We start from the raw sequence: 12,310 nt of genomic DNA on the forward strand, positions 1-12,310 counted from the left end.
TTAGGCCATATCGCCCAGCCCTAATCTCAGGTCAATAACTTTTGATCTGTCTGATGATATCTTAAAAGTTTTATTTTTAATAGCAGCGTCTTTTTAAAGGGGTTGTCCGACAAACTCTACTTGGGATTGTTAGCCAATCAGCCAATCACTGGCTCAATCGGGACAGCTCCGTGGCCACTGATTGGCTGAGTGGGCTGTCACTCCAGAGATGAGTTGTGAAGTTGTTGCTCTGCAGTTAGCGGTGGACACTGGGGGAGAGTAAGCGTAACTGCCCAGATTTATCAACGGGTGTAAAATATAGTACCAACAAAAAACAAAGTATTTATACCTGTTCCGCGCATATGATATATAGAATGTGAAATACTGTTGAAAAAGCCCTACACTATGGCCGTGTAACCAGTACTAACCTCCAGGTAGACGTTGTATCCAGATTGAGGTTTGTTAAGTAATCCACTGCCTCTGGGATAGTGTGAAAAGAAGCTAGCAATCCTCACTTCAAAAGGTGGTGTAGTGATTGTTGAAGAGAGTTGCAGTCTGTTTGCTCCAATTGAAAATATCATCTTCACAAGGGACGCACTCCGGCCGGTAGCGCCTGCAAGACTTGCAAAGTAAAAGTCTTTTGCTGGGTAGTGTGACGTCACACTACCCAGCAAAAGATTTTTACATTGCAAGTCTTTGGATTCTTGGATTGTTTTCTCGTGACACATTGTAATTAATGTTATTGTATTCGTTTGCCCAATATATTTAGTGTTTGTTGGGGAAAAAATGCAAAATGTAAAAAAAAAAGTAAAAAATTTGCAAGCAAGCTTACAGGTTTATGAGCAATTTTCAAATTTTCGTGAAAATTTCCAAAATCTATTTTTTTTTAGGGACCAGTTCATTTGTGAAGTGAATTGGAGCAGCCTGTTTGGTATGAACCCTAAAATGTCACCCCATATTAAAAACTGCACCCCTTAAAGATTTTATCGAGAGGTATAGTGAGCATTTTGACCTCACAGGTGTTTGAGAAAAGCGTTTCTTATTAGGACATAAAAATTAAAAGAATTTATCTTTTTCCATTAGTATTTTCTTTTAGTTTAAAATGTCATATTTTCACAAAGAACAAAGGCAAAAATGAACCCCGAAATTTGTAACACAAGTTCTCCTGAGTACAACAACACCCCATATGTGGGCGTAAACCGCTGTTTGGTCACATGGCAGGGCTCGGAAGGGAAGGAACGTCCTTTTGCATTTTCAGTGCAGATTTTCATGGAGCCATTTCTGGGTGCAACATGCGCTTGCTGAGTTCACCCCCACATGTGACCCCATTTTGTAAATTACACCCCTCAACCTAATCATCAAGGGGTGTAGTAAGTATAAGGACTCCACTGTTTGAGGAAAGTATCTAGCAGTGGACAATGAAAATGAACATTTAATTTTTTTTCCCAGTAACATTCATTATTTTTGGCTTGCAATTTAATTTTCACAAGAAAGACAGGGAAATAAGCTATCAAAAAACTTAATACGGTTTTATAGAACAGGTCGCTACGAATGCGGCAATACCAAATATGTATTTTTTTCCCCGTTTTTTTTTTTTTTTTTTTTTTTTTTATAATAATACATGCCTTTATTGGGGAAGGATCAAATGATCACTTTTTATGTTCTAACACTTTATTTATTTTTTTTTTACACTTTATTTTATTTTTTTTCCCTTTATTTTTTTGTTCTTCTAGGGGACTTAACACTGCCATTGTTAGATCGCTAGTATAGCACATAGCAGTACATCAGTACTGCTATGTGCTATACCTGTCAGTTTTACACTGACAGCCTGTGAGAGGGAGCCTGCAGCTCCCTCTCTGAGGAGGGTTCCATACTGGAGGTGCTGGGGGCCAAGTGCACAGCTCAGGCACACATCAGGACCCTGCAATTCCTAGTATGACACATAGCAGTACATCAGTACTGCTATATACTATACCTGCACTGACAGGTATAGCACATAGCAGTGCTGATGTACTGCTATGTGTCATACTAGGGATCGGAGGGTCCTGATGTGTGCATTAGAGTTGACAGGAGGAGGGAGCTTCCCCTGTCACCCATCAGGACCCCCGCAGTGCCATTGCGGGGTCCCGATGTGCTCCTGTTCAATCATGGCCCCCATTCTACTTATGCCAAACATTTACCCTCATACAGTATGTGGCCCCCGTTGTGTGTGAAATCAGGTTAAGAAAAGAAGGGGCTCCCCCTGTCACTCATCGGGACCCCTGCAGTGCGATCGCGGGGTCCCGATGTGTCCCTGAGCCTCCTGATTCATGGCACAAGCAACTGCTGCTACAGAAGCCTGTGAGATTGCGCCGCAGGCTCTGGCAGGCTGTCAGTTTTACACTGACACTTAGCCTGTGAGACAAATCCTGCGGCGCGATCTCACAGGCTTCTGTAGCAGCAGTTGCTTGTGCCATGAATCAGGAGGCTCAGGGACACATCGGGACCCTGCGATCGCACTGCAGGGGTCCTGATGAGTGACAGGGGGAGCCCCTTCTTTTCTTAACCTGATTGCACACACAACGGGGGCCACATACTGTATGGGGGTAAATGTTTGGCATAAGGAGACCGGATGGGGGGGCAAAGGGCGGCATGATTTAGTACATACCAAGCTCAGGAACACATCAGGACCCCGCGATCGCACTGCGAGGGTCCCGATGAGTGACACGGGATCCCTCTCCTCCTGTCAACCTTATAGATTCTGTGGTCAGTACTGACCACGGCATCTATAGGGTTAAACAGACTGGCGGGGCTTGGGTTTGTCTCCTGGCTGTTGCCAGGAGACCCTAGGTCCTGTAGGCGGCCGGGAGCAGTACACAAATCGCATGGTGCATGTTTACATTCATGATGTCCTGGGACGCCATAATGCGTTAAGTACTGGCTTTTCATGACGTCCCAGGACGTCATATTGGGGCAAGGGGTTAAGGTTCGTACAAAGGCGAACCATCGGCTTTTAATCCTGAATCGTGCTCCATGGTGAAGGTGTGTACATCCTGAAGACTGCCTTGAAAACATGGATATTGCAATACACCATAGGTTGTATCTATGTCTCCCAGGCGGTCCTCCAAATGTATCCAAATTCTCTACGGAGAAGGAGAAGAGCGGGATTCTAAGTAGATGGTTCTGCTTTGTATGAACCATAATAAAGCCCACTTAACTAATCTCCAGTGGAATTCATAGTTGCCCCAACCTTCAGTAGCAGGAGAGGAAACATAAGGACAGGTGCGCTTTAAATTGTTTGGTAATTTTTAATTATCAATATGGAAAATGTAAGTTGCATATGTATTATATACACAAATACACCCACACATTACAGGGCCCACTGAAGTCATCCTTTTTTTATTTATAATGAATAATTTTAATTGAAAGAAGCTGAAATAAACACCTTGAGAATAATTACAATCCGTTCACACTTGAGCAAGAACATTATGACAGTGCGTTCAAAATTCAGAAGGGAAAAAAAAAATTGAGTTTTCTTCTTTTTTGCTCTTATTAACCTGAAGGTTATTCTTTTACTGATATTAATCATTTCCCCGTCCGTTTGAAGGAGGATCTCTTTACTGACATTAAAGTTTTACTTAAGAAGGATTTGTTCTAACTTTTGTGGATTTATCACTTAACCGTTTTCCCTTCAGGTTTCCTTTATTTCATATCACAGAATAGCAGTTTAACTAAGTGACAAACGCAATGGGGAAAGAGAAAAAAAAGAGGAAAAACTTTTTTTTTTTTAATATTCGTATTTTCGTTAGGTGTTTCTTGTGCACAGAGTGATGCAAAAAAAAAAAAAAAAAAATTCTGTCTTTTATGTCTGTTCTTTTCAAGAGCTTCCTTCGGGGAATTGAATGTGATAAGGAATGTGTAATGATTAAAGATATAAGTACAGTGTGTTTGAAATGTATTTACAGAAAAAAACACGGTTAAGCGCACGGTATAGTACAAAACAATCAATTACTTCTGCCGCCTTTCATGATCTACCTTGTAAATATCAAAAGTGCACGTGAAGTTCAGGACATGCAGATGGGCATAGTTAATATTCAGAAGTCAAATTGGATTCGTATTTGCATCTTGCGTCTTATTAAAACAGAAAAATGCTCCGGTTTGGGCTTCTTTGGCCTCGCCACGCGACCTTTGAGTCATTTACATGAAGGTCATTAACATTAAAATATTAAGCCGGCTTTAATTTTACACAGCATCCTGCAATGCTATTTAAATTCTAATGAAAAATACCCAGTTTTAAATTAACTTGGATTATACACATAATTTTTTTTTCTACCGAGTATTCTCGGCTTTCTCTACTGTAGGGAGTTATGCCTATTACCTTTCGTTGCGTCTAGAATACTTTTATGTTTTGCATTCTGTTATTTTTTCTTCCCTCTTATTAATTTTATCCTGTTGCAACTTATAAATATTCATCGGTAAATCATAGTTTAAGTGAAAAGATTGCAGCATGGAATATTAAGCTCGATAGGAAAGTATGTGGGCTTCGAGCTTAGAATTGCGGAAAATATCAAAGAGGAGGAGGAGGGCGGCAGCTCCTAGAATCCAAATATATTTTTGGTTAAAGAAAACTTAGTTCACTGTTTTAAAGGGCAATTACAACACACTTGAGAATTTTAGTGGGGTCATTCTGCTATAATGTGCTTTCTGCACGTTACAAACTGAGGTATTCCACTACCGTAATTTCTTTGTTATACCGGATAGATGGCTCAAATAAGTGATGGAGCTCCTGATACCCTGCATTGTTCCAGATTCTTTTAGTCCCCTGCTCTTTGCCACGTGTTTCTGTTTCTGAGATGAGTTGTCCTAGCAGGACCAGGACACCACTGCAGCCAGTGATTGTCTACTTGGACTGGTCTTGGTAGCAGAAACAAATTGGGGAGAGTAGAGGACCGAAAGTTGCTGGAAAAGGACCTGAAGTATGTGAGTATCACTTATTTTTACTGTGTCTCAATTATAGTGTAATTTTTTTTATGATACAGGAGAAGTCTGGTAAAACATCTTATTAAAGTATTGTATTGCTACCCCCCCCCCAAATTATACAAATTACCAACATACAGTTCTTACAGAAAATGCCTATAATGAGCTTTTTTTCCCTGCACTTACTAATACATCAAGCCCTCACTTCCTGAATAACATGGTGATGTCACTTCCTGAATAACATGGTGATGTCACTTCCTGAGTAACATGGTGATGTCACTTCCTGGATGAAATGGTGATGTCACTACCCAACTCCCAGAGCTGTGCAGGCTGTGGCTGCTGGAGAGGATGATGGCAGAGGGATGCTCAGTGTTCCTACAGTGCCCTGTGTCCCTCAGTGTCCCCCTGCCATCATCCTCTCCAGCAGCCACAGCCCGCACAGCTCTGGGAGTCGGGTCGTGATATCACCATGCTATCCAGGAAGTGACATCACCATTTTATCCAGGAAGTGAAGCCTTGATGCAGTAGTAGGTGCAGGGGAGAAAGCACTTTATAAGCATTTCCCGTAATAAGTGTATATTGGGGATTTGTATTACTTTTGGGGGGGGGAAATACAATACTTTAATAACAATTTTGCCGGACTTCTCCTTAAAGAGTACTGTGTTATAAGCCAAGATACCTGACAGGTCAGGAGAAAATCCTCACCAAAAGTCTGGCCTCTCAAGTATCTCAGCTTATAACAAACATGACTCGTGGTCCACCATCCGATTTCTATTTATGATATCTTCGATAACCATGATGTTTTGCTATGTCATTTATACATGTCTGTTTGTATTCATCATTTTGATGGGGAGTTTACCTTTACCCTCATGCATGCCGATTTATCCACCACTCCTTTTCTTATGGATCTCTGCTCCATTTGGTTGTGACTTCCCACGTCCACCACCCCCTAGTCACTGATATGTTTTTATGCAACTAGTCCCATATATACCAGCTTTGTATGTACCATTACCATGTGCTTGATGAAGACCCTATTGGTCAAAATGTTGCTGAGTTATGCTCAGTTAAGGAATTAACTTCTTAAAGAATATTGAATTCTGTCTGACCTCCTTTTTTCTTTGTCTGATGTGTCAAAAGTTATTTTTAGTGATGGGTGCTCTTCAGGCTTACACCTATTTGACTATTAAGCAAATTGTCACACAAATTATAAACCCATATATCTCAGAAGTGGAAGGGCAATGACCTATCCAACTAATGTATTAATGTATTTGGTGTATTGACAGATATTTATAACATCTTTCTTCTGATTCCTTGCTGGCACTCATATTTATATGTTTTATTATTTAATTGGACAAAAGTAGTTTTCAAATCATACTGGTACCATCTCATTGTGTTTTGCTTTATTTTTTTAAAGAAAGCAATTGAGAATAGCAATGTAAGAGGGGGTGGAAACGGAACAGATTTATAAATTACTGATAGTATATGTGTGTCATATATTATACATATGGGATACAGATTGGATTTTTAGCTTTTATATTTTCAAACTAATAACTTAAACTAAAAAAAATAAATATATATACATACATACAGTTAGGGCCAGAAATATTTGGACAGTGACACAAGTTTTGTTATTTTAGCTGTTTACAAAAACATGTTCAGAAATACAATTATATATATAATATGGGCTGAAAGTGCACACTCCCAGCTGCAATATGAGAGTTTCCACATCCAAATCAGAGAAAGGGTTTAGGAATCATAGCTCTGTAATGCATAGCCTCCTCTTTTTCAAGGGACCAAAAGTAATTGGACAATGGACTCTAAGGGCTGCAATTAACTCTGAAGGCGTCTCCCTCGTTAACCTGTAATCAATGAAGTAGTTAAAAGGTCTGGGGTTGATTCCAGGTGTGTGGTTTTGCATTTGGAAGCTGTTGCTGTGACCAGACAACATGCGGTCAAAGGAACTCTCAATTGAGGTGAAGCAGAACATCCTGAGGCTGAAAAAAAAGAAAAAAATCCATCAGAGAGATAGCAGACATGCTTGGAGTAGCAAAATCAACAGTTGGGTACATTCTGAGAAAAAAGGTATTGACTGGTGAGCTTGGGAGCTCAAAAAGGTCTGGGCGTCCACGGAAGACAACAGTGGTGGATGATCGCCGCATACTTTCTTTGGTGAAGAAGAACCCGTCCAGAACACTCTCAGGGAAGTAGGTGGATCTGTCTCTAAGTCAACAGTAAAGAGAAGACTCCATGAAAGTAAATACAAAGGGTTCACATCTAGATGCAAACCATTTATCAATTCCAAAAATAGACAGGCCAGAGTTAAATTTGCCGAAAAACACCTCAAGAAGCCAGCTCAGTTCTGGAAAAGTATTCTATGGACAGATGAGACAAAGATCAACCTGTACCAGAATGATCGGAAGAAAAAAGTTTGAAGAAGAAAGGGAACGGCACATGATCCAAGGCACACCACATCCTCTGTAAAACATGGTGGAGGCAATGTGATGGCATGGGCATGCATGGATTTCAATGGCACTGGGTCACTTGTGTTTATTGATGACATAACAGCAGACAAGAGTAGCCGGATGAATTTTGAAGTGTACCGGGATATACTTTCAGCCCAGATTCAGCCAAATGCTGCAAAGTTGATCGGACGGCGCTTCATAGTACAGATGGACAATGACCCCAAGCATACAGCCAAAGCTACCCAGGAGTTCATGAGTGCAAAAAAGTGGAACATTCTGCAATGGCCAAGTCAATCACCAGATCTTAACCCAATTGAGCATGCATTTCACTTGCTCAAATCCAGACTTAAGACGGAAAGACCCACAAACAAGCAAGATCTGAAGGCTGCGGCTGTAAAGGCCTGGCAAAGCATTAAGAAGGAGGAAACCCAGCGTTTGGTGATGTCCATGGGTTCCAGACTTAAGGCAGTGATTTCCTCCAAAAGGAATTCGCAACAAAATATTTTAAAAAATTTTTTGTGTTTGGGTTATGTTTAATTGTCCAATTACTTTTGAGCTCCTAAAATGTGGAGTGTTTGTAAAGAAATGTGTACAATTCCTATCAGATTTCTATCAGATATTTTTGTTCAACCCTTCAAATTAAACATTACAATCTGCACTCGAATTCTGTTGTAGAGGTTTCATTTTGAATCCAATGCGGTGGCATGCAGAGCCCAACTCGCGAAAAATGTGTCACTGTCCAAATATTTCTGGCCCTAACTGTATATATATATATTATCAGTCATGTACAGTATGTACTGTATGTGTGTGTGCATATGTGTATATAGACGTAGGTGGCAGGAAAAAACCCTGCACATTCTGAACTGCTATTTTTAGGAGGTTTATTTCTTTGGATGTTGCTTGGGTAAAATGTTTTGCAGATATTTGCAGATATGATCTTTTTTTTATGTGTTTTGATACATAAAATGTTTTAGCATATTTGAAATTTCTATTTTTGTGTCCGTTTTTATTCTTTTGGTGCATAACTGCAGTCTTTTTTTTTTTTTTTTTTTTTTCAACAGGTTATAACTGCATACAGATGATGGCGGTAATGGAGCATGCCTACTATGCAAGTTTTGGCTACCAGATCACTAGTTTCTTTGCTGCGTCAAGGTATTTAAAAAAAAAAATGCACATGTGTAATATATTGTTAATTATCCATTAATATGTATAAACGGTCTCATTAGTAAATATACCCTGATACAGATGACATGCACAGAATAAACGGGACAAAAGCTTTGATGGTCTTTTCACACTTTTTCAGTGTTAAGCAGGATTCTACAATGTGTGTATAATCCTAGTCCTTTCTACTGCTGCCCTTTCTCTGCTGTCTTTAGAGAACATTTTTAGTACAGTAAGTCTCCACGAGATTTAGCGTACAGTAATTCTTTGTTCTCAGCCTGATTATCTGGGTATAAAGATGTGTGGATGGATCGTGTGATGGTGCTGCTCCCTTGATGGCTAAAGAACGGATTTAGTTTAGAGCATGTGTAAAAGGCAGTGCATTTTAAGGAGAGTACCACCTCCTTCATCAGGGGTTACACCATGTTAAACCATAAACTTATCACATTCAGATACAAGAAAGATGTCAAGAATGGAAGGCGGCGTAATTTTGAATGTTTTTTTTTTTTTTTTTTCTTTTTAAATAAAGGAGGCGTTTACACTATAATAAAATACATTCAGTGAGCGGCATCACCACAAGTATCTTCATATTGCATTTCAGGCACTGTATTACCCAATCAGAGACCAGGAAGGAGCTGATTTCCATTTGTTTTATTGGGCATTGTGCTCCAGTCAGGTTAACAAATCAGTACATGCTTTTTTAATTTAATTGGCTCTCTGCTCTGGTGAATAGTTAGGGATTCCAGGTAGGTTCTCAAGTATGGCTGTGATCACATATATCAGGTGGTCTGACTACCTGGTTTTACCAGAAACTGATGACAATGGATGGTAACAATTAGGGATGGTCCGAACCCTCCGAGGTTCGGGTTCGTATGAACCCAAATGCTCGGCATCAGATTCCCGCTGTCTGCCCGCTCCGTGAAGCGAATGGATACAGCGGGAGGACCGCCTGGGAAACTGGGATACAGCCTATGGCTATGGCTGTATCCCATTTTACCAGGCGGTCCTCCCACTGGATCCGCCCACTGCACGGAGCGGGCAGACAGCGTGAATCATTACCGAGAGTTCGGGTTCGTACCATCCCTAGTAACAATGCATCAGTTATCATCAGGCTTTCTATTCTTTTTTTTTTTTTCATTAACCATCAGTTGTTGGACACAACGGAAGGAGGAATGCTAGAAGATGTGCTCTTCCCATCCGGCATGTCTGGCATCCAGATTTAAGGTGTCACTGTTTTCTTTTTTTTTTTTTTTCCTTGCAGAAAAAAAAACAGTACAGGTGATTTTAAGAAACTTTGTAATTGGGTTTATTAGGCAAATATGCCATTATCTGCATTCAAAAAGACATTCCCCAGGTCTCCCCCCCCCCCCCCCCCTTTCTCATTCACTGCTCATTATCAGGAAATCTTTACATCAGTCGTGCCCTGTCTAACCTATGGAGAGGGGAAAGGGTTAGGAGGGAGATTAGTCGCCGGCAGAGAACAGAGGATTACACAGCAGGACCTGTGTGAGAGCCGGTATTCAGAGGTCAGTGCTGACTTCAGAGGAGATAGCCGGTGATGTAGCTGTAAATTATCTCTGTTGTCCTGTTTTGGTGCCTCATCTCCCCTAACCCCTCCCCTCTCCATAGAGAACAATGAAGACAGGGGGGAGAGCTTCAAATGCTTTTTCATGATGAAAATGCATTTTTCGGCTAATAAACTCAAATTTTCTTAAAATTGCGTGTCCCAATCAAATGAATGGGATCAGTTCAAACATCAGTAGCAAAGAGCCGTAGAGAAACACAGCTGGACCACCTGATCTATGTGCAGGGGGCCTAACTTGTAAAACCCTGTTATTGTTTAGTAGTCAGCATTTCTAAACAGATTGAAAATATTGTAACATAAATATAATTTTTATTTATTTTATTTTGTTTTCTATCACAATAGCCGATATGGAACCCCAGATGATTTAAAGGAACTAATTGATGTTGCCCATTCTATGGGAATCTCAGTCTTACTTGATGTTGTCCATAGTCATGCATCAAAGAACAGTGAAGATGGTCTCAATCAATTTGACGGAACAAACGCATGCTTTTTCCATGATGGACCTAGAGGAAACCATGATCTCTGGGACAGCAGGCTTTTTGACTATTCAAAGTAAGTGATTTTGACCTAACTAATACAATTTACTTTCATATTTCACTTGCTACTACCACTATCTTGTTCTTCATAATTTTATTTTGACCTTTTTTTATGGAAAGAAAAGCTTGTCTGTATAATGGCATTATGATTTTCTACTACATAAAAGGGAAAAAAAATAGTCTTTTATTGTTTTCTGTTACTACAGTATTGACAGTCCTATTCACTTTAGCCCCTAGCAGTGGTAGTCCTATTCACTTTAATCCCTACCAGTGGTAGTCCTATTCACTTTAGCCCCTAGCAGTGGTAGTCCTATTCACTTTAGCCCCTACCAGTGGTAGTCCTATTCACTTTAGCCACTAGCAGTGGTAGTCCTATTCACTTTACCCCCTACCAGTGGTAGTCCTATTCACTTTAGCTAATAACTCTTAACCTGATCCTGACCCATGATTTATGTACTGATGCTGAACCTGCTCCATACATGGATGGTCCTGGCTGCAATCTGCAGTAGCGACTTTGGCATATATATAGTTTAACGGCATGTCATGTTGGTATAGTTGCCTGATCAGCATCCCTGCAGTGTATATAAAGATTACAGACAAGTCATCTTGACATTCCTAGTCCTCCATTGCTTCCATGACAGATCTACTAATATAGGCTTTATCAGTAGAGCAGGAACCTTAGAAAAATACAGTTCCCATGCTTGGGCAATCACACACAAAAAATAATAAAAAGATTGCCCCCACAAAAATGCAACTGTTTTATATTTATTCATTTTTTTTATTATTTAATTTTTATTTCATCGAGCCATATATTTTTTTTCTGTTTTCTCAATATGTTATATAGTAAAATGAAGACTCATACTTTATAAGAGCAAAAACATTACGTAGCATAGAACATGAGGAGGGGGGAAAAAAACCCTTAAAAAATGGATAGCTTCCCGAGAGTGAAAAGGTTGAACATGCCAACTATTTGACATGCCCATACTTGTTACACAATACTATAAATGTTGATTAAATATTTATTTTGATTTTTTTTTTACCTTTATGCACAGTGAAAAACAAAAAGGGGAGAAAACAGATCTTTTTTTTGTTGTTGTTTTTTTTCTTCCAAAGCAAAATTTAATATGACCCCAAAAAATCTTGCGCTGCTGCATTAACACAAAAATTCTAAATCTTGAAAGCTGAAAGAGAAAATGTTCACAACTTATTTGTTCCTTGAGGGGTAGTACATTTTAATACCAGTTTCTTTGCTATTTTCAGGATCTTGCCGTCTTTTTCACTGGTAAAAGGTTATCACTAGGTGGCCAAATTACACTGTTTACTGCTCTGACTTCAGTAGATTTGGCAGAACCAATGTGACATTGATTACAAATGTTTACTTTGCGATTTCTGGCTTGGAAAACCAATGTACTGTACATACTTTATTTTTTTCCATTGCATACATTTGTAAAAAACTCAGATGTTCTGATTCCCAGTTGGTTTCTATGAACTCGCAGATATAAAGCGAGGCACGATATTGAAATTAGACAACACCCTTACTTGTTGTATTCTATGGATATTATTATATAGTTGTATTTTGTTAGTCTCACCTCTATAGGGATGAGCTGTCCAATTACTGAATGCTTAGGCTC

The 12,310-nt window shown here is 39.7% G+C and overlaps 1 protein-coding gene across 1 annotated transcript in view; it reads left to right on the forward strand.

Moving 5' to 3' along the window:
- GBE1 (1,4-alpha-glucan branching enzyme 1) overlaps positions 1 to 12,310 on the forward strand; it is a 140,014-nt gene that overhangs the window by 70,484 nt on the left and 57,220 nt on the right. Inside the window, exons 7-8 of the mRNA XM_069944615.1 lie at positions 8,459 to 8,549; positions 10,486 to 10,695. Of these exons, the coding sequence (XP_069800716.1) occupies positions 8,459 to 8,549; positions 10,486 to 10,695 (301 nt within the window). The remainder of the gene's footprint in view (positions 1 to 8,458; positions 8,550 to 10,485; positions 10,696 to 12,310) is intronic.

The sequence above is a fragment of the Dendropsophus ebraccatus genome, chromosome 11 (genome assembly GCF_027789765.1).
Source record: "Dendropsophus ebraccatus isolate aDenEbr1 chromosome 11, aDenEbr1.pat, whole genome shotgun sequence".
Taxonomy (NCBI): domain Eukaryota; kingdom Metazoa; phylum Chordata; class Amphibia; order Anura; family Hylidae; genus Dendropsophus; species Dendropsophus ebraccatus.